This window comes from Brachyhypopomus gauderio, chromosome 3 (assembly GCF_052324685.1).
Source record: "Brachyhypopomus gauderio isolate BG-103 chromosome 3, BGAUD_0.2, whole genome shotgun sequence".
In the NCBI taxonomy this organism is placed as follows: Eukaryota; Metazoa; Chordata; class Actinopteri; order Gymnotiformes; family Hypopomidae; genus Brachyhypopomus; species Brachyhypopomus gauderio.
In genome coordinates, this window is record NC_135213.1 from 17,858,079 (window position 1) to 17,880,838 (window position 22,760).

The 22,760-nt window shown below is 45.5% G+C and overlaps 1 protein-coding gene and 1 long non-coding RNA gene across 2 annotated transcripts; both read right to left on the reverse strand.

Annotated features, from left to right (window-relative positions):
- Positions 1 to 236: 236 nt before the first annotated feature.
- On the reverse strand, positions 237 to 12,858 carry zbtb4 (zinc finger and BTB domain containing 4). The gene is made up of 2 exons (XM_076999922.1): positions 12,620 to 12,858; positions 237 to 9,102 (listed from the first exon to the last, which is right to left on the reverse strand). The coding sequence occupies exon 2, from the start codon at positions 9,084 to 9,086 to the stop codon at positions 4,020 to 4,022; it is 5,067 nt and encodes a 1,688-aa protein (XP_076856037.1). The 5' UTR covers positions 9,087 to 9,102; positions 12,620 to 12,858; the 3' UTR covers positions 237 to 4,019.
- A 3,575-nt stretch (positions 12,859 to 16,433) lies between these two features.
- LOC143510514 (uncharacterized) lies at positions 16,434 to 22,397 on the reverse strand. The gene is made up of 3 exons (XR_013130015.1): positions 22,083 to 22,397; positions 17,352 to 17,575; positions 16,434 to 16,607 (listed from the first exon to the last, which is right to left on the reverse strand). It is a non-coding gene; the product is annotated as an uncharacterized LOC143510514 (long non-coding RNA).
- Positions 22,398 to 22,760: the final 363 nt, after the last annotated feature.

Genomic DNA, 22,760 nt, shown 5'->3' on the forward strand with positions numbered 1-22,760 from the left:
AGTAAAAGTGATTCAACATTCACAAAACAAATCTGTTTTTAAATAACAGTTCTGAAATTTTGCAGCTTGTTTTGAAATCATGAAAATCCCTGTAAATGTGAGGAAAACATTTGTGATTGTTTAAGCAATTAAAGTACATTACTATCATCTATTTATAAAATATTTGTATATCATTGACCCCTAGACATGTTCAGTGACACTTCAGTAGAACAATGGAACTGATTCAGAGCTCTGTGTAGGTCATCAGGTTAATACTTTATTTGTATGGTTGTAGCATGGACAGAGGGAGACAGGAGAACTAGAGCAAAGAAATAAAGAGAAGTGGATAAAATATAGATTGCAGGCTTGATTTGGCAATGTGTTAACAGGTCTCTGTATTAAATGGTCACAAAGTCAACAAGAAACAACTAAACTTCTCAAACATTTCAGGAAATATGGTCAAATATGCGAACTTCTAAAACAATGGCACAATTATAACTTTACATTTTCACAATACCAGACAAATCAGTCACATGCCTACAGCTATGACCAACAGCAGAACACGGGTAGCTACTACGTTTGAGCCAAATTGACCTGTCTTGCTGCTGGTTGGTTGTGGGTGGACTGTGGGTGTTGGTTGACATTTAGGAACAGCTCAGACTAAACAGTGGCTGCATCCTGCATCACGACTCTTGCTTCCTTCCCATTTATCTTTTGACTTCTGTTACAAACGTCCTCGGGACGATCCCAAACCATGGTGTGATGCAGTGGCCGTAATCTGGAATGTCACCCAAACACAGGAGCAGGTTTTGAAGAATCAAACGCCTGTGTTTCCTTGAAAGGTTTCGAATGAATGATTTGAAGGATTGCTGCCTGCAGAAAGGTTGTTGTTAACTCTTACATTGTGTTGGTATCTCAAAGATAGAAAAAACTGGTGTGGAATTAGAAATTTGGTTTGGTAATCACAAATTTGGTAAGGTGCATGAGTTTATGTGTGTAATCGTTTAGATTATTTGAGACTTTTGTCTACAGAAATGTGTGCTAATTGAATTGTGATTCCTGCTTTTATATAAAACTATAGGATTTAGAAGTTTTCTGATATTTGGGTGTTTCGTTATTCTTATTTGTTTGTTTTCTGAGACCATTTATGATAAACTTGAAATTGGCATTACTGCAGATTTTGGATCTGAAAACCTGGTGAACAATTTCATTCTTTTTTATTTATAAAGAAATTATGATGACTTTGGTGGACTTTTAAAAGCTTCATTTAGACAAGTTCAACCTCCCTTTGCTTAGCCAGCCACATGTACGGACAGGTAGCCTAATTTGTTTAAGAAAGGTGTGCAGTGGGAGAATTAAAAACAAAGGCTGGTAGGGGTCCAAAACGAAACACTGGTTTGGTGGCAAAAGCCTCAAGGGATACATGTTTTGGTTTTTGTTTTCTCACAAGTGCATACACACATACACACACTCGCTCTCACTCGCGCACACACACACATTCACATGTAGGTACATGAAAAGCTCCTTGTACCTACATCCAAGTAAAGTAACAAATCTTCGCATTTTACCCTCTGGAAATTAACAGTGCTACGGCGTCATTGCACAGTTTCAAACACGCTCACTTCAAAAGGAGAGGAGAAAATGTTTGGGAACGTTGAGGAGAAGAGGGGGGGGGGGGCTAGAGTAGGAGGAGGGGCCAAGGGCTGTCATAATTACACAGCTTATGCTGTGATTGAGAATAAGACACAAAAGCAAGTTAGGGGCTGCTCTTTTTGGTTTCAGGTTTAAAATGATTGAACAAAAAGATTTATCTGAAAAAACACAGCTTGACAGCAGATAGTATTTCAAGCATACCAGCAGAGAAAATGAGAGCTAGAGAGAACCACATATGAGAAAGAAAGTGAAGAATGTTATGACAATACCAGAGAATACTGAAGAAGCAAGTGATGTTCATGCGTTATGATTATATTGAATCCAAGTTCCTAGACATGTTTCTAAGACTACTGTATATATGTGAATACCTCATAGCACTTTATTAATACATCTCATTTTTCAAGTCAGAAAACAGAAGTCATCTACCATACTGTTCATTTTTTAACCTCATGACTAAAATTACATTCATATTCATTTGTACTTGAAAAACTCTCTTCAAGCACAATCCTTGTCTCTCTATCAAAAGGGAAAATATGTAAAATAAACAAATAATATTGTCTTAAAAAGATACAAAAACAGGAAATTCCTAAGGAGTGCTCAGGGCACTCCAGCTCCTAAGCATTACAGCTCAGACCCTGTGCAGGCGTCAGGAGGGCCTGACGTCATCTGCTGTTTCGTGCACTGCGGAGGAGATGTGGAGAGAGAAAGAGTCAGCTAGCCAATGGAACTCCTCGGCTTGGTAACCCTCGGTAACAGGATTTTTAAGATCATGTCCGCCTGAAAGCAGCATGTGCCAGCTGCTCTGCTCTCTTACAACATCATTTCTCTCTGACTTTATAATGGAAGCTCTACGGGTAATATCAAACTCACTGGGCAGTGTTTCACTCCCCACTCTCTCTCTCTCTCTCTCACTCTCTCACTCTCTCTCTTTCTTTCTCTCTCTCTCTCTTTTACCTCATGCTCTCTCCCAGATTTCTGTCAAGGGAATGGAGTGTCTTTGCTGGACACCAGGGGGCACTGGGGAGAAGGCCACTAAACAAGCTGACTTATATTCTTTACTGGAAGAAACAATAAGATACTAGAATTACACAGACATTTGAACAAAGTTTTGTGTCCAGTTCCTCATTTAATCCTCCAAACAATTATTCCATCTTCAACTTCTTCAAACCAAACTATGAAACATAATCTTTGTACATAACATCGCAAAATGTAGAGTCAACCCTCAGTTACCACTGATTTTAAGTTACCAAGCCACCAAAAACCTAGTTAGTAAAAGATCACATATTAACAAGCTCCATCCAGTATGACATGTAGTTAAGCTATCAAGCTGCTAAGTTATGACTGACGAAGGAAGAACCTCATCTAATTTTTCTACACGCTGATCTACAAAGGTCATAACAGCCTGTCCAGGAATGATACTCTTATACTTAAAATCCCCATGGAACTCGTATAGCACAAAGGCTGCTATAGCACAAAAGTGGCTGGCTACAACTGTGCATGCATACATCACCCTCAACACACGCACGCACGCACGCACACAAGCACACACGTCCACGTCTGCTTACACCCACGTAAAAGCCAGTACTGAAAACACACAACGGAACCTACAGTTACATAATGTAAGAGGGCAGATCCTCCAAACTTCTACATGCATGACGAAAGTTTGAATCACACACACACACACACACACACACAAGTGTGTGCCCACACACACATGCACTCATACACACACACACACACACACACACACACACACACACACACACACACACACACACACACACACACACACACACACAGACATACACACTCATGAAACTGTAAGCTATCATCTTCCTTCACTGAGTTGAGTGTGTTGAGCCTTTTTAGGTAAATCTTTTTGCTTGTAATGAATAGCTCGGTCCCCATATTATTACTATTAGCGGTGTCAATATATCAATATTATTAACAACGTCATTATTGGTATACTGTCACTAGTGGAAAGCAGACTTAACTAATTTTTTTTCTTTTTTTCTGGAAACACACCCTGTTAGCAATTATTATTTACTGGTTATACCTATAATCACAATAAATCTGAGAGGACATATAACCAAGCTCTAACTCTTCTAAAGAGGGCAAAGAGTGGTGTGTCAGAGGTGTATTTTGCCAGTGGCGGAGAGATATCGGACCTTTAGATCACCACCTCCCCTTCGCTCCTCGGCCCTACCTCCAAAACACCCCTCCATCACTTGACTACGGTTGATTCCTACATATGCCTATAGTTTTGCTACTTTACAAAAGAGAAGAAAGATCTGTGCAAGTAGTTCAGTTAACAAACAGAACAATAAATTCTCTTCCATCGAAAGCCTGGTCCTCTTTAAACCTGTTCAGTATTCCTCTGTATTAACTCATGGGTTGCCACTGTCTCGCTTTGTGCTACTGCTACTGCTGCTATTATATAGGCTGGGGTTGACCATTAAAGGGTGGGGCACTGTTCCTGCAAAAGGGGCACCTGTTGCAGCATAATTGAAGAGAGTGGGTAAAAATGGCAAGGGTTCTACTTTGTCCCCTGATGCCATCATGTTGAGAGCCATGGGCAGAGCTGCAAGGTTGTATGGGTATGGTAGTAGCTGTGGGCCATAGAGCAGGTGATAGGGATCAGGGTAAAAGGGCAGTTTGGTTGAGTCAGTGTGGGGTACCATCTTCCCAAGTGCTCCAAAAGATAGGGGTCCAGGGGGGTAAGACATCAGGATCTGGTCCTCTTGTTTCTTACCAGAGCAGTAGCCCCCAGGTATAATCAAAGGAAGTGCAAACTCCTGAACAGGATAGCTGGACTCCCTCCTAGGGTCTCTTGCTGCTGAAGAGGTGCTGTCCTTTGTCTCAGATTCTGAACGCGGCACTTGGGGATGCAGCACTGCACAAGAAGAGGGGGGCTCGCAACCCCGACCCGAACACGTTGGAAGCACAGGTCTTTGTTTCTCGGCACCGTGCATGCTTAGCTGGGATTGGTTTGGTTCCAAATGTGGCCGCAACTGCAGGTTTAATGGGCCCGGAGAATGACAGGGAGACTGTGGGTGCCTTTGAGAGGGTCCTTTTTGAGTGGTTTGAATGACAGAGCATGTGGGAGAGGGCACGGGACTCAGAGGCTCTTCTTTGGGCACAATGAGCGTCACTTCCTCTTCGATGGCTCGTTTCTTGATGGGGGTGGATTGGTGTGCAGTATGCTGGGCTAGCTCCCGCTCCCTTGTCAGTATAGTTTGCATGGATAGATCCTCTGCTTGGCCTCTGCTACCAGCTCTGGGTACTGGAAAGACCCTAAGATCTTGAGCCTCCTGTGAATTATTTAAATGTTCACTGGTGTGAATGTCCCTGTGTGTCTGCTTATTTGTTTCTATCTCATCATCGACAACACAGCCCTTGACTGCCTGCAGTGCCATAGATGTAGGGTCAGTCTCTGTTCTAAACTTTGGCACTGTTTGCATTTGACAGACTTGACTTGGTCTGTTGGTAGGTGTGAGACTTCTCCTCCTCTGCTCCTGTGTATCTAGATTCCGTTTCTCGGGGGTTCTGAAGTCCAAGCATTCTGCTCCATTCATGACCAACACACTGGGGAGACATGGGGAGATGACCTTTGACCTTTCCACCGTGGGGCTGAGTTTAACTAGGGAGGGTGTGGTACACAACTGTGGACTGTGAATTGCTAGCTGTGGGCTTTCGTCTTCAGCTACTGTTTGGTCTCCCTCAGCAAGCTGAATTTCTGTATGTTGGGAGTCTGTTTTAGGGTAGTTTATAACAGGAATGGCCCGTGCATGCTCTCCTGTAATATCTTTGCTTTTATCCTTGTCTGTCTCTGGTATCACAGAGCTGTGACTCTGGGTCACGGGCATTTGCTGTATGTTCTCTGTAGAGGTACTTAGCTCGTGGCGCTTCAGATGGCAGTTCAGCGCAGCAGCTGTTTTGCATACTTTATCACACTGTGAGCAGGTATATCTGGTCAAAGGCCTTCTTCCCAAGCGAGCTGGGCTCCCCTTTTCTAAGAATCTCCTGCTCAGTGTATCACCAACCTCTGGTAGCTCCATGGGATTTTCTTTGCTTGACAACTGTGAGTTACATGGAGCAGAGGTAGGCAGAGGTTTGCTTTTGGGGTGGTTTGTTCTCTGGTGCTCCTCTAACTTGGTCTGAGAAGGGAACGGAGCTCTGCAGAGCAGGCACACAAACTCGAACAGATGTGTTAGCTCATGTTTGTCACGTTTCCTAGAGCTGGAGAACCAGCGTCCACAGGACCCACATTCAGAAGCATGATCCCCCGACCACCGCTGTTTAATGGCAGAGGAAACTGTGTATTGAGGACTTGGTTGGGATAAAGCTACAGAGAAAGGGGGGTCAGGCTTTTCAGGGGCCCCCTTCTCTTCCGTCTCCTGTTCAGTTATTGAGGAAACAGAAAGAGCTTGCGTGCTGTCTTTGACCTCTTTCTGGTGAATAACCTCTTTCTCCTCTTCTTTTACTTCTTCTTCCTCTCCCCCATCCACCTCTTTGTTTACATGATTCATAAGCTTTTCCGCTCTCCTCATTAACCTCAGGGATCGTTTGTAGTGCATTTTGCGTTGCCAGCTCTTGACCTTCTGCATATGCAAGGCCTTCCGCTTGGGTTTGTAAGAATAGTAAGGTCTCCATAGGTTGTCCTCTCTGTCGTGATCGTTCCTGTCCTCCCTTACTTCCTGACGGAAGAAATACCTCCTCACCTTGCCAGCCACTCTGGGTTTTTTCCACTTGGGTTCCTCTTCCCTTCCTTCCTGGCTGGAACTGCGATGACCATGGTGTTTGCGGTGGTGGTGATGGGTGTGTCGCTGCTCTCTCTGGTCCTCGTGTGGAAGGTTGCTCTTTTTGCTTTTGCTCAGGGATGGGCTTTTATCTCTCATGAGGTCAGTCTCAGAGATGCTTCTTTTGACAATGGCCTCCTCCCCTATCCGCACAGTGATCTGACATAGAGGCCCACTCCCTTTGACATCTGAATCCACAGATATAGGCACTGCCTTGCTTGACTCACTCTTGCTGTGAGCCTTACGGCCTTTGTGAAGCTTCTCTGTGGGTTGCTGGATTTTGGGAGCTTCTGCATTGGAGCAGGCTGCATCCCACCTCTGGGTGTGTGTGTGTTCTTTCTGACTATGCTTTTTCATTTGCTTTTGGGAAGCCTTAGAAATCGCCTGATTGCTCTCGGAGGGCCTTTTTCCGTCTTCAGAGGAAATCTTATTTCTCTGAACAATGACAGAGGATGGAAGCGATGTGCCATGCATGATAACTGAGGGTTTGCTATGTCCAAATGTAATGACAGAAGACACAGCTGCCTCTGAACCCTTCTGGGGTTTGACTTTGCTGCTGCTGTTGCCAGACAGATGTACATCTGACCTCTCTTTGTCACTGACCTCCGTAGTCATCTCTGTCTGGGTCGTCTTCTGGTCAGTACCCATCTTGATGATGAATCTGTCAGGGTCGGGTTTAATGTCTTTAATGTCTTGGGTTTGAATGTCTTTAAGTAAGGACTCTAGTTTACCGGGGTCAAGAGCTGGAGATAGGCTGCAGTCCAGAGGTAAAGGCAGGGTAACAGATGAGTCAGGTTTGAGTAGTCCATCAGCCAGAGCCTGGCTGTACGTTTTGTAGGGCCGCTTCTGGGAGCGCATGGGCAGCAGGCGGTAGAGTTTAAGGGCATTAACCTTCTGCTTATAGCCCCCATTGGCCGTCTTCTCACTTGAGATAAGCCCAGGGCTAATGCCATGAAAGGTCTTCTGATGTGTTTTGAGGTTGTAGTAGGTAGGGAAGGCCTCCCAGCAAAAAATGCACTGATATCGCCTTTCGCCGGTATGCCATACCTCGTGTTTGGTGCGATATTCGGCGAGGGCGAAAACCTTGTCGCAGTAGTGGCACGGGTACTTCCGCCGCCAGGAGTGCACATTGGAGTGTCGCTTGAGGCTGGACAGGGTCATGTACGAGCGCTCGCACACAGAGCAGAAGTAAATGATATGTCCATCAACAACCTTCACAAAGTGATCCTCCTCCCTCAGGCCATCGCTATGAACCAGCGCCCTGGCGTGGTGCCCGTGGAGACCCCGTCTCTTCTTCAGGGGCCGGCCAGGCCCCGTCTCTCGTCCGCGCTGCTCTTCGACCCCGTCTGCCTTCTCCCCCTCCTCCTCTTCCTCCAAGGGTTCCTCTTTGGGGTGGACGGGGAAAGCGGGCAGTGCTTGCCTGCAGGTGGCCTCGTGGGACTGCAGTCTTTTATTATGGATGAAGGCTTTGCCACAGTGGCGGCAGCTGAGCATGCGTCCCCCCCGGTGGAGGCGCATGTGGACAGTGAGGGATGAGGCGGTGCTGAACAGACGGTGGCACACCCCACACAGCAGCTCCGGCTTTGGCGCCGCCCGGTAGGAGTCGTGGAAAGACGGAGAAGGGAGAGTCAAGGGAGAGACAGATGAGGGAGAAAGGGGAGGAGGAGGATTTGATGAAGAAGACGACGGTGGGTTAATACTGGGGAGGGGGAGGCTCAGTTCCACATGTAGGCTGTTTCCCTTCCGTTTTTTGCCTTTTGAGTTCTCCGGGTCCTTTGTCACCTGACCTTGGTATGCTCTCGCACTCAGGTTGAATAAGATATGTGCCGTCTCTGTGGTCGAGTGTTCTGGGTAGTCATTAGGCAGACCAGCTCCAGATGTCTCCGAGTAGTCCATGTTAGCAGATGTGTGCAAAGCAGATGTGGGGAAGTGGGGGCCAGAACCAGCCACAGAAAAAGACAACGTGGATTTGCTGACAGGTGCAGTCAGATCGATAGGGAGAGTGGAGGAAGAAGAGCAGGGCAGGTAGGTCGATTTTGATACTTTGGACAACTGTTTGTCTCTAAGAGCTTCCTCTTTCCACGCAGCGCCTTCTGAGGCCTCCCTGTCACATGTCATAGTGGAGGAAGGTGGGTGAATTAGAGGACATTGCTTCTGTGCAGAGAAACCAGGCAGTCCAGCACTGATGGGGAAACTGAGGGATATTCTTGTTGTTTTGGCACTATCCACTTCATCTGTTCCCTCTCCCATCCTGTCTCCTCTCATGTGTTTATTTCTGTGTTTCATTTGATTCTTTTCCTTGAGTCCTCTGGGGCGCTCTTTGAGGTTGCAGTCCACCTCAGACAGACTGTCACGGAAGCAGAACGGGTGAACGGCGTTCAGCAACGTCAGAAGCACTGAACAGAGTGAGGCAAAGACTAGAAGGGGATCCACCACTGAAACGGAAGATTGGTGGGCATGCGGGGAAGGAGGAGATTCAGGTGAAGAAGACCTCAGCTCGTGGAAGCGGAAGCTGTAGGTGGTGATGACTCGTAGATGGATGAGGAATTGTGTCTTTTCGCAGACTGGAGCGCGGCCAACCAGGCACTGTGCAATTAGCTCCAAGGGTGCAATGCTGGTGTGGAGGGAGTGCCAGTCGTCCATTTCGGACACCATGACCCCACCCCTAAACCTGCAAAACAGAACAAAACAGAAGGAATTAATGGGGGCATTAATATTAAAGTTGCTAGAAAGTTACATGTAGTAGCATGTAAGATCAACTCAATAACTAAACTGTAGCATTTCCTCTGCAAACTGTGCATACTGTGCACATTACAAACAGCCCCCCCTCCTCCAAAAAAACACACACAAACACACACATTCAAATTAAATGAACAGCAATTACACATAGACAACTCGGTGAACTCAGACAAAGATGGTTTCATTCAGTCCCCTTTCAAGCCCTCATTTCAGCATGACAAAAGTGGAAAGAATCTCAGCAATCAGTCCTACTGTGCCACAGTATTCCCATCACCTCACAGAACTCTGCTAAAGTTCAGTCTGCTCCCAGAGCAGAGTTGACTCCAAGATTAACGCTTAAACGGCACTAGTGCTGTAGAACCACAGATATTGAGAAGGTTGTACTTATGGTCGGATGGTGTGATTCCTGTGAAGACGGATGTGGCAGCACATGTTGAATTTTGATACTAAGAAAATCAGAAGTGATGTCGAACTTTTGTGTCATTGAATGTAAAGTCCTTTGTTTTTGATCTAATTAAGGTAACATGGAAATATCCATAAAATAAGCACTATGACATATGTTTCGTCTGCAGCTCTACATTTTATAATCTACACATACTCATCAAAATAATGTTGTTTGCTTCTTCATTTTTTCATCTTTATAAAAATGACAGTACACTTAGTTTAAGTGGTCATAATTATGCGACATGATAAAAATCCCCCAGTCATGATTCTCTGCCTGCATTTCAGGCAGGCAAGCAGGCAGGCCTCTGTAAAATTCCACAGGCAGCCCTGAACACACTGAAACTAGGTCAGCACTGTTATTGCAGAGAGGGAGCGCGAGCGAGAGGGGGAGAGAGAGAGAGAGAGAGAGAGAGAGAGAGAGAGAGAGAGAGAGAGAGAGAGAGAGAGAGAGAGAGAGAGAACACAACAGAGAGACAGAAAGACGGCAGTGAAAAAGAGGCAGGCCAGAGACAGCAACAGCCAAACACACACACACACACACACACACACATTAGCAGAGACGAGCACACAGTCCCTCAACCACACACACATACCTAGCACATTTGCAAGCTTGCAGGCGCATATGAACAGGTTTGCCTGTAAACAAGCTACTTGACAGGTAGCTTCACCAGCACCCCACAAGCGTAGCCACTGCCACTGTGCAAAGGAAGTACCAAGAAATAGGGTTGTAATTATAGATGTTACATAATGTACAGATTTGAGAGGGAGAGACAGAGCAGGCCTAGGTTAGAAACAAACGCTCTTTATTCGGACCTGCTTATGTATTACCTTTAGTATGCTGTGTCAAATAGAAAGAAAGAAATGACCTCTCCCGCACCTGTTTTAATAGACGTATATGGCAGCTTAAAACACACAATACATACAAAGGTTCCACATGTCAACATTTTCACATCAATTGTACTATGTATGGGGAAACACATCTGCCCCTCTCTCTCTCCCTCTCTCCCTCTTCCTCACCCCTCTTTGTGTGTGACGCACACGCAGCCTCCCAACAAGCCGTCCCTAGCTCAAGGGGCTGGCCATGCGTGACAGGGTCTTTCGCAGCCTGAGACACCCCCCCCCCCCCCCCAAACATGCAACCGCCTAAGATGGTTAGACCGACAAACATGCGGGCGATTGCACCGCCCTAAAAATACGGCCCTGCACACGCTCTATCGGCGGCCTGTAAAATAACGAGCTAAACAAACAGTGGCCTGCTTCTCCCCCTCCGCACAGCGTGTCGGGTGTAAAGCGAGAGAGCTCGCACGAAACTCATTAGCAGCTGACAGAACAGTAGGGGCGAATAGGAAGACGTCTTTATAACGCCATCGTTTTGCAACGTCCCCACGGTGCCGTAATCCTGCGCTCCGTCTCACTTAAAACGTATTAAACAGGAAGAGTTCTCTCACTTTATGCATAGCATGCTGGAAGTGAAATAAGAGGAGGGTGATTAGGGAGCTGCTTATGCGGCATGGGGGATTCACGTTCTTCCATTTCCTGGCGGTAGCGGGCGAGGCGACGAAGCAGGGTGCGCAGGGCCAGACTGCTCCGTGAAAAAGGGGCCGTCACCAGATCCTGAACTCTGCGCAACCCCCCTGCCAAAAAAACATGGTCGATCCAGCCGTACGGGGAGGGGAGGGGAGGCAGGGAGAGGGCGGGGAGGGGAGGCCAGGGGAGTGAAAGAGAGCAGAGCGCTTGGGGGGGGGGAGAGCAGAAAGGGGGCGGGGCTGGGAGGCATGGAGGGGTTAAGAGGTTGTGGTGGTTTCCAGCTCTGTCCTTCTTCCACATCCCTGCGCTGTTCCAAACCAACAACGTTCGTGCGTCGCTTTCCCCCTGCGTAACGTGCGCCAGCGTCTGTTTTAGCCACGGTGAGCCCTGCCCCGGCGACCATCGTCACGGTCCACTTGCTTTCAACCCAGCAAGTGTTTCCCATAATTCTTTCACCATAATAGAGTCAATTTATGCATTCAAAGGGGAGTGAGACTCACTCAAATTAAATGTGCAGTGAGAAGGGTCAAATTAACACCAGCCAGCTGACTGTAGGTGTTTCCCAAAGATTATATTCAATTCTACATGCAAATTAGGATTACCCTGGGATCAAACGAGCAGTCAAAAATAAGTACAGCATTACCACTACAAAAACATGAAGGGCTGACTTACTTTGTAGTGTCAAACCAAACCATTACACGATATATGTTAAAACCTAGCTAACCAAGCCTAATCAAAAAACAGCAAGATTGCTTGAGCAGTGACAAGGACGACAAGTTGAAGGGAAAAAAAATCCACACCCATTAAACCATTTTGTACCAGTGAAGGGGAAACTGCTCACTCCTACATCACGACTGCTGAGAGCCCTCCGGCCCTAGTTAGTCCTTACGAACATTTTAAAGAAGCTCTACAAAAAAAAGCAACAGGAAGGTGGCGGTGCTAAAACCAGACCTACGTGCCACCCAGTATTAACCACCAGTACTCGATGGCATATACCAGTTTGGTCATGCCTTCATTTAATCAAATTGGTACGTTCCAAAAACAACACTTGCACAGTTTCAGTAATTCTTGTCTGCTCCGATACAAAGTCCCTCAGTGCCACACTTGCTCAGTAAAATGTATCTTTTACAAACATGTATCTGATCTTCATTTCAGTTAGAACCGAGAGAGTCATCGGCCCTGAAAAGGAACTGCGTGGTTGAGCCAGAAGAGGAGAGGATAAGGGAGGCAGGCCTTGTTTAGCACCACACACACACACACACACACACACACACACACGAGCGCGCTCACATACACACAAACAGGACAACACTCTCATTTCTCCTGTCCACGAAAGAACCAAAACAACAACATCGTAATGATAATGGTAAAGAAGCATATGAGGCAGGAGGAAGAGTAGAATGAGAAACAGAAGAGAAAAGAGTCTCTCTCCCTCGCTCCCTTTCTCGGCTAGGCAAGCACACAACAAGACAACGTACCTCGGAAAACCTCCTGCTGCATCTCTGCTGCGATGTGTTCTCTCTCTCTCTCTCTCTCCCTCCCTCGTTCTGTGTGTGCTTGTCTGCGTGTGCCCGTGTGTGTGTGTGCACGCGCGTGCGAGTGAGCGAGCACAGGCAGTGAGAGACGCGCGCGCACACACACACACGCACACACACACACAGGCAGCACTATGTACAGACCGAGAGCAGGAACAACTCTCACACTCCGGTCCCCCCCCCCCCACCCTCTCTCTCTCCTTCTCTCTCTCCCTCGCCTGCTCGCCACGCACACGCTCTGCTTCTCCTGATCTCTCTTTCAGTTTGGTTCGGACACACGATTCTGGGGTGTTTTCGCATTTCCATCCTGCCCTGTTCGGCAAGCTGCCCCCTCGCCTTCTCATCCTCATTTTAATTCAACCCCCCTCCACCTCCACCCATCCCGCTTTTTTTTTTAATTGGAAACTATTGTTCTTCACCAACAAACACACATGCACACTCTCCTGTCTGTACTCCATGTACACAAAGCCTTGTGATAGTGCGGGAGGGAGGGAGAGGGAAAGAGAGGGAGAGACCGAGCGAGGCAGAGGACGCCATTTAAGCAGTTTGTTACGAGTCCTGCCAGTCCCCAAAATGGCTGAAAACAAACAGGAGCCATGCCAACAGGGAAAAAAAAACCCTGGGCACAGCGAAACACAGGGAAAGGAGATAAAGAAAGAAAGAGAGAAGGAGAGACAGGAGGGGAAAGGGGTAAAAGAATGAGAGAGGAAGGGAAAGGGGTAAGAGAAGGAGAGAGAGAGAAAATACTTTGGTGGAAGAACTCTTTTAAGAGATCAAAGAGTGTAATAGGTAGGCACGGCCATGCTCTTTGGTTTCTCTTCTCTCTTTACTGCCCTCCATAAAGAGGTGGAGGTTTATGGTGAGTGGTGCCAAAACTCCCAAGTAAATATTTTAAGAGGCAAGATAAACGAACCTGTACGAAAGGCAGAAAGAGAGGCTGTTTGGGCCTGCACATCAGACCCTGGGTTGGCATATAAGACGAGAACACATCTGCTCTTAAGTATCAGCCATTACATATTACACCATTAAACGTAAGGCCCACCAATCATAACTAACATTATGTCTTTGCCGTGCTGTCTTTGGGCTAGCAAACCTATTATCATGTAGCATGACACGAAGAAAGATTCTTGTATGAACATGAAACGACAACGAAATTTGAACACGCTCTCTGTGGCCAGTCATTGAGTCTCTCTTCATTTCTCTTGCAATTTTTGTTTCAGTTTAATTTTGAGTCACATTAGACTCACTCATTGAGCACTATCTCCCCTCTGCCCCTCTTTAACCCCCACCCATGTGTTCTTGTCCTTCTTTCTCTCCGGTATTATATTCCAGGCCACTTGTCTCCATGGGAACTCTGTCTTAAACGGGTGTCATTCACATGATCCTTTGAAGCCTCTTATGAAACTTTTGTTTTTTTTTTTTTCCCTCTCAGTTCTCGACCAGTTTATCCCTCATTACCTTAATACTGACCACACGTGTCCAGCAGTTTGCAGTAAGTGTTTTGTGATCCAGTGCGCGCCAGTCGGCCCGCTGCCCTCAGCCCAGCTGACCGCCGTCCAGTGCTGTGTGAGGGAGATGCAAGCGGTCTGTTCGTGGTCCTGCGTTTCAGTGCAGGACTGCAGACGCACAGCCACAGGAACGAGAAGCAACTGGAAAAAGTGTTGGCGCCTGGGCTGTGGGGGCCTCTGGCCAGCACTGGAACGCTCCACTCTGGGGCACTGGGTTCAGGGCCTGGGCTGTGGGGGCCTCTGGCCAGCACTGGAACGCTCCGCTCTGGGGCACTGGGTTCAGGGCCTGGGCTGTGGGGGCCTCTGGCCAGCACTGGAACGCTCCGCTCTGGGGCACTGGGTTCAGGGCCTGGGCTGTGGGGGGCTGTGGCCAGCACTGGAACGCTCCGCTCTGGGGCACTGGGTTCAGGGCCGGACTGAGGGGGGCTCTGGCCAGCACTGGAACGCTCCACTCTGGGGCACTGGGTTCAGGGCCTGGGCTGTGGGGGCCTCTGGCCAGCACTGGAACGCTCCGCTCTGGGGCACTGGGTTCAGGGCCGGACTGTGGGGGGCTCTGGCCAGCACTAGAACACTCCGCTCTGGGGCACTGGGTTCAGGGCCGGACTGTGGGGGGCTCTGGCCAGCACTGGAACGCTCCACTCTGGGGCACTGGGTTCAGGGGCGGACTGTGCAAAAGGGATTTGACAGCACATAGTTTTTACTGACACTCTTTAAAATGAACTTTTTGTTTCAAGTATGTTGCATAAATGAATGAATTAATTAATTGGTTTTTCCCAGGTAGTTTACAGTCTTATTGTATAAAAGACTACGGTGTAACATCAGCATTTACATCTGTCTGTTAATTTGGACTGGAAACAATATGAAGCAAACAAGGCCTCATCATCTTTTTCTGAATATATTTGATTATTTCATTGTTTCACGCTTGGCCGTTACAGGACAGATCATCTTTTTAGTTCTGTCTACTATGAAATCAACGTGTGTGGAATGCCCCCTACCCCGAGCTGATCAAAGGCCATCTTTAATGTGACATATGGATCAGTGGACACTAATGAACAAGCCATGGCCGGCTGGATCTCCACGACAACAAAGAGCCTGGGACATCTGGAGAGAGCCACACACAGACTCCTGGTGAGTTTGGGGGGAAAAGGGGGAGTGACAAGTACGTCACTCTGTGTGTGTGTGTGTGTGTGTATGTGTGGTATAGCAACCATGGGATGGTTAGTCATGGTAAAACGAACTGTCCCAATGAGATGTTAGAGAATCAAGTTGGAATGGTTTCAGTTACGTCATTAATTTGTTCAGTATAATTATTGTTATCGTCCTTTTTCTTTTTTTCTACCACCAAATCACTAGGATTAGAGTGTTTGTGAACCCATGCAAACTCACGTGGACGGGGAAAAGTAAATAAATAAATAAATGATTTCAGAGACGTGGTGCGTGGTCCACCTGATTACTTTCAAAGGATACCACTGAAGTTCTAGTTTTATATGCTCGTGGGCATGATATAAATTAATGTTTACCATGTCTGCAAGTCAGTGTAAGAACATTTAAAGCCATTTCCTAGAAAAGTTCGCCCCGTGACACTGACTGATTGAACCGCCCACATGCACTGTCGACACCAGTTATATCGTTTGATGTTGGTTCTAGCACGATATATTGCTAGCCAAATTCCTAATGTTTTGCATGCATGACTGATTTTTTTAAAGCTAAGGCAGAAGTAGCAACACGTTATTCTCCATGTTGTGAGTTATTCGTTATTAAGAACAGTGCCTAAGCCCCAAACACCTCACCACTACACTAGCGGGTGAAAACAGCCCGTTTGGTGACCTGTATACTGGAGCTCTGGCCACGCCCTCTTCGCGCGCGCGTATGGGCGTGGCGTGGCAGGACCACGGACGCCATTGTTGTCCTGAGCTAGGTGAAGGAAGGCCCCTCATACTTACAACAGATAGGGCGGTTTACAGCGAGCAAAGTATGAGCCTCAGTCGAGGACAGGCACGCGGAGTACGTGCGGCTGATAAACCAGCAACCGAGCAATGTTTCCACGTGACGTAATAGGGATGAGGTTCATCGGTAAACACGAGCCAGAGCAATGCTGACAGCAGTAAGCCCGTCAGAAACAGTTCGTACGCTCCCAGAATGCACCAGGATATGCGCGCGTACTCACGCACGCACGCGCACACACACACAGACAAACCCTTAATACTGATTTTCATTGGAATTTATTTTCAATATGCTATTCAGACAAACATACCCATATGGTGGGTCAAAAAAATGACATGTGAGCAGAAATTACATTTAATTCACTTGTTCTTCATGCACGGCCTGTTCAGGTGTGATACTGTTCCCAGGCTGCTGTCAGATCATTCACACTGTAGCCTTCCAGGAGTTCCAGTGAACATAGCTGATCAGTTATAGTGTGTCTGGAAAACAACATTCATTATACTAATAACGTTTCACAAACAGAAAGCAACAGGAAGCACATTTCACAAACAGCAACTTCACTTGCTGAATCCAACTACGTATATATTACAAGACAAATGTGGACAGCACTGATGTAATTACTTATTAAATTCTGTACATATTTTTTATGTAAAATGAATTATTTTCAAAAATATTTAAAGAGGTTTGTAAGCATTTAAAGAGATCCAAAGTGATCAAGCATCTGAGAACCTGGTAAAGAGAGTTCAACTGATTCAGACTACACACATTTAATCTACTATAAAGGTTTTAGGTATATTAATTATATGTAAAATGCATAAATAGGACAGACAGTAGCAATGGCTAAAATTAGATGTCAAAAAAGAAAGGTGCCAAAGGACAGAGGTGTGAGACCTTCAGGAGAGAGACGAGAGGACGGGTGGAAAACCTGCAGGGAGGGGCGTGTGATTGTGTGTGTGTTGGGGGGGGGGGGGGGGGGGGGGGGGGGATTTTTCCACTGCCAGGGAAAGACTGGCTAAATCAAATTAATTAGCTTCTTCATCTCGTAGCCTTAACTCAGGCATGCTGTACCGGGGAGAGGGGGGGGGGGGGGGGTGTTTGAGTATGCATATGCTGGTGATTGAGAGTGGTCTGGGGGAGGCGTGAAGGACTCTTGTTTTGTATGTGGTCTATTTAGTAAATAAGGCAGAGCTGTAATAGGCTGATCAGAAGGAAGGTTATTTTACTTGTCTTTAGCTGCAGGGTGAGGGGGTGTGCAAATAGGACGCTGAGCAGTTTGCATTGGGCGGTAAGGTGTTCCATGCATATATTTCCTCTTAATCCACTACACAGTCTTCAGCGCATCAGCAGTGGCCCCAGCCTTTCCTTCCTGACAAGCCTCCGTAAATAGACCTTTCTCCCAGAACTGAGCAGAGGAAACAGTGTGGGCTACCATTGGGCATGGGGAACACTTGGAGATTCCAAAAAGAGAGGGAAGAGGAAAAGGCAGAGAAAGAGGGGGGGGGGGGGGGGGGGGGGGGGGGGAGAAAAAAGAAGCAGATGGTCAAAACTATATGGCAGCTTGCCAAGAAACCGAAACAGACCGAAAAGGGTGTGTGAGTTTGGGGGGGGTGGCAGACTCACAACAAACAATGGACCGAGTGGGGCTGACAGACGGACAGATATCAGCATGGACTGATGGGTTCTAGGACAGTGGGATGACTTTCTATCCTTCTTTCCCTTTTGTTGACATTTAATGAATATCACTCACTCCAAGCCAGGTTTGTCCTGGTCACTGATGACGGCTTGTACCTGCTTGGCCTGACATTGGAAATATCACAGAATCCTAACACCCTTTCCATATACTTTATGTGAACGCAGTGAAAACGTCTTCAGATTAACAATATGCAATAAATATTGATGGGCGGTTTGGCTTGAGCTTTTGAGGCATTCTACTGTTGGCTTCTTATTCAGTATTTTCTAAGTACATGCATTTATTGCTTGATTTACTTTCCAGGTGCGCTTACGAATCCAAGCATGACAACTTCATAAGGCATTTATAGGCGTAGTAATGAGTGATGCATAACAATGGAGCCTTTTCTACTCCAACATTGTGTTGGAATGGTAATACTTATTGGTAAGAATCCAAAACACGTATATTGGCATACAGAATACATATTGTCACACCCAAGTAAACATTCTAAAGCAGTTTCAACTATGGTTTGTTCTGACCTGCATTTCATAAGGGACAAGGTGTGGACCTTGCCTATTATAGGAGGTGTTTCTAAACAATTTATTGCATGGATAACACCTAATTTTTGGATGTTAGTTGTATTTTATATACTTGACTCAACTAAACACGTATTAGGCACTAACAGTAGCCATTGATTAGCAGTAAACAAGTTCAATTTCCTTGTGTCAGATTAATAGTCTGTTTAGAAAGGACTTCTTTTCTGTTGCGCACATGCCTCTTTCGCCCCTAGTGGTCATCTTCCTCTTCTGTATTTATGCATACATGTGCGTATGCGTGTGTGTACGCATGCGCAAAATCATGGGGCTAGTGACATCAGTAGGGAGTGTGCCGGTCCGTCGGGCAGAGCCCATGATGTTTTTAGTTGCTACAGCTGCAATGTTCTCAGGCACCCCCTCACAAATGCACTGATACATATATTACCATAACATAATTACACTGCTAATTTAATGCCCCCCCCCTTCATTACACACATTATATATTTTATAATATTCAAAATATCATTAAAAGAAGCAAGAAGCACCCAGATACAGAAACATCAAATAACTTTAAAATATGCAGTCTATGTGAAATTATTCCTATATCATAGAATTAAACCGACATGCATTATGAAAGACTTTTTAGGAGTTGGTTAATGAGAATTACTGCCTGTTGAGGGGTTTGATGGGAAGTTGTTAAATTTTTGTGTAAGGTCAGACTCATTTTCTCACATTTGATTATAATAGAACTAATTATTAGTATGACACATGTGGAAGATACCATGCTTACGACAACCTTTACAACCCAAACAAAAAAGGCTTATTGTTAAACGTCAAATCCAGACGGACCTCTTCAGATAGGCCTATAGTTTGTTTGGCTTTTCGTTTCCTGATTTGCAAGTTTCGTTATTAATTTGTAATAGAATACTTATTAATGGTTTATTTTTCTATTTAAAACATTTTGTGCTCAAAACAACGCATTATATAAATAACAATTACGACAAAAACAAGTCAGTCATATTCCTGCCGTCTCCATTTAACTAATGGGACCAATTCAGTAAGCATTTTCGTTAACCTTGTGTCTCATGACAACAATGAAATTAGACATGACAATGACAACACAAGCAAGTTCTCCAACTTGTGAACCTCGAGTTGATTACAGGTTGTTCAGATGATGAGGAGCAGCTTTCAGTAAACACAGGTGAAGTTGAGAATTAGGGAGGTGGAATTAAAGCATTTTTCCTTCCAGTTGTCAGAACCATGTGACATCACACTCTCACTGACCGAGTTCTGAAAGACAATTTAACATCTTGATTCCCTTGCACATTAACGCAAACATGCAGACAAGTGAGGATATAGGAGCTAATCCTTTCATTGTTCTGCCATTCCACATTGCACAAAAGGCTTTTTTCCAATTTGTTGAAAGTTTCAACGCATTTTGGTGCTTCTATATACACACACACACACACACACACACACACACACACACACACACACACACACTCCCCTACCCCATCTTCAGGTTTCAGTAGCTACAATTACACATTGTTTCCTTAGGCATTGACGTTCTTCACCAAAACTAGTAAGGCTTAAAGTCTTAAGATAAATGTTTTACTTATCTGGCATGAAGGAATCACCTGCGTAGTAACAAAGTAATATAAAAATATAAATAGAAAATCTGTAGTAACAGCTATGCTCCAGCAGAGGAGGCTATGCGAGTATATTTCAATTACATAACCAAGCACCAAAGTCCACCACACGGTGGCGCTAGTTATTTCAAACGCTGTTAGTTGATCCGGCGTGCGCGCTTCAACTCCAATGTTTCCTGAGAAAACCATGTGTACAGTTAGCCAGAACTGGGTAAAGTTTACGGTCTATTTATCGAAATGCTGAAATCATGCTAGAGGCGATTATGGGTAAAAAACAACAGAAAACGTTTTATGTTGTATATCGCTTTATTCTGAAGTCAATGAAGAAAATACAAGCAATAATGCACCATGTCTGCGGTTTCAGGGGGGGCCGCGTTGACCAGATAACGGCCGAGCTGGACGCATGAACTCACCTCCACAAGGTGGTGGGGTACCTTCACTTTAATATTGCCGAATGGCGTTTTACACGTACACACGCTGGAGGCCACACACACGGTCGCTCCACGCCGTCCACACGACGCCCAGTCCCTCTCACAGAGCAGCAGCTAGGCCGACCAGACTCCATTTTTGTTCAGCGTTGCATCTCCGGAGAATTTAACGTTAGACACCCCGCCATGTTTAGTGTCTGAATAGTGCCAATAATTCACCGTTTTTAAAGAGAACGACACATAGTTTCCGCTTATTTGTCATCTACACCGACACCAAATCCAAGACGGATGTGAGTCTCCCAATATTCCCCACTACATTCAACAAAGCACTGACTGGACCGTTAGCCGAGTTAGCTCATCTTGGCTAAATATTGTGAAACGACGAGCAAGAGCCTAACTAAGCCTAAACCATCACCGAGTCAGCCTGTCTAAACTCAAACATGTGTAATTACAGTCCACCAAAAACAGTGTTCGCTAAGGACACAAGTTTACCCGTGTTAGCCTGCTAGGTACGGATGCTAGCTAGTGGATAGCCGAGCAGCTACACACCACACCGGTGCAGGTCCACACTGAGGGAACAACGTCGTGTCTCCCGGCCGTTTACAGCGGTGCTTTATCACACCACCACGTCCTGCACCGACACAAACCATTTAAACCACCTCTGCCTATATTAACGAAGGACACTGAACGGTTTACCACAGACACTGCCAACGTACTACCAGCACAACATGGAAACAAGCCAGCATAGCTGACTGACTCGTTCCCTCCAAATATCTCAAGTTAGAAGAAACTGGTTCTTTTATACAACCAGCACACACACGGAGTCATCACATAAGCTATTTAAAGAGGGATTCGACCAAGGGCTTACCCCTCCACACAAAAAAACAACCAAGCCAAAACAAAGGGTTTCTAAATCCTCCCAATAAATGACCGTGGTTTGTATTTATCGCAAGTGTACGTACGAGGCTACTGATTTGTGTGAGAATGATCCACAGTGAAGGAGAAGACGGCTGGCTGGGACACTGTTGTGATGGAGGGATCACCACACAGCTATGCTGCTAGCTGGCTAACGTTAGCGAGCATCAGGGCGGCCATGTTGCGCATTAAATGTTAACCTACCCTTGTTCTCCAACGAAGGCTGCGTTTTAAAACAACAAAAATATAATAAACTGTACGTACCTTCAAGAGGAAAACTACATGGTCAAATGCTTAACAACATGAATATCGATCTACTATCACTTTCCCCAAAACAGACTTTAGTACAAAGGTTCCCCTAACTAATAAAAAAAGAAAAAAAAACCCTTCATTAGCTACTTGTTATTTAGCTAGCTGACCGGCCACCAATTCTGATATTTAAGGCGCGATGTTTTAACAATCTTATTAGACTACATTAAAACGTAACCTTATCTTAGTTTTACGTTCCTTTTGATGCGTATTTACTAAATTATCTCGTCTTATTCACGCTAAGACGTTAACTTCGTGATTAAAAGGTGGCCTAAAACGTAAATGTCAAGTATACCGAACAAATTAGACACTACTTTTATGCTTTTTTTAAAAAAATCTACGTAAACATGGAATATAATAAACCTAATGTTTTTGTTGTAGAAAAAAAGAAAGAAATATAGTTGGTATAAAACTCCAGGCTTTCTGGGAGCTTTCCAACTCAGCATACCGAAATAAGTGCCTGCTGTCCGGTCATTGCTTTTACTCGAGTCCGAGGATGTTTGTATTTTCCCATAAAATATAAACAAAATGAAGACATACTGTTAAAAAGTATCGGTAATATTTACAAGTGAACTACATAATATTGGTACAGCCACTTACATTGCACATTATAGTACATTTAGAAAAAATATTTTCGTGAATCATCAAGGATTGAAGTAGGCCTTTCGCGCGAGCTTCTTTTCCAAGACTCGTAGCTGATCCAGAGCGAGACGGACGGAACAGTACAGTTTTTTTAGTTTTGCTTAGAGGGGGAAAATATCTATCGGCAAACATCGGTAATGTTCGTAAAAGAGGCGGACCATACGAATATCGTTCTTACGTCTTCTCATCTTTGTTTGGATTGGTCAGTTGGTACCTTTTAATGCATATTAATAAGGATACTGACCAATCGTGCTTCACTATGCTGAATATTTAGAATTCCTAAGGGTTGGAGCTTTCATAATCACGCCTATTGTCGATTAAAACCAATCAGATGTTGTGTCTTGTAATTTCCCGCCTTTCTAGTCTTGAGATTCGTTGACCATATAAACGTGCAACACCATTGGTTGTGCGTCATTAGTAATGTATTATTCATTACTGATACTCGCACGGCCAATAAACGGTATGAAACACCGAGTCATAACCC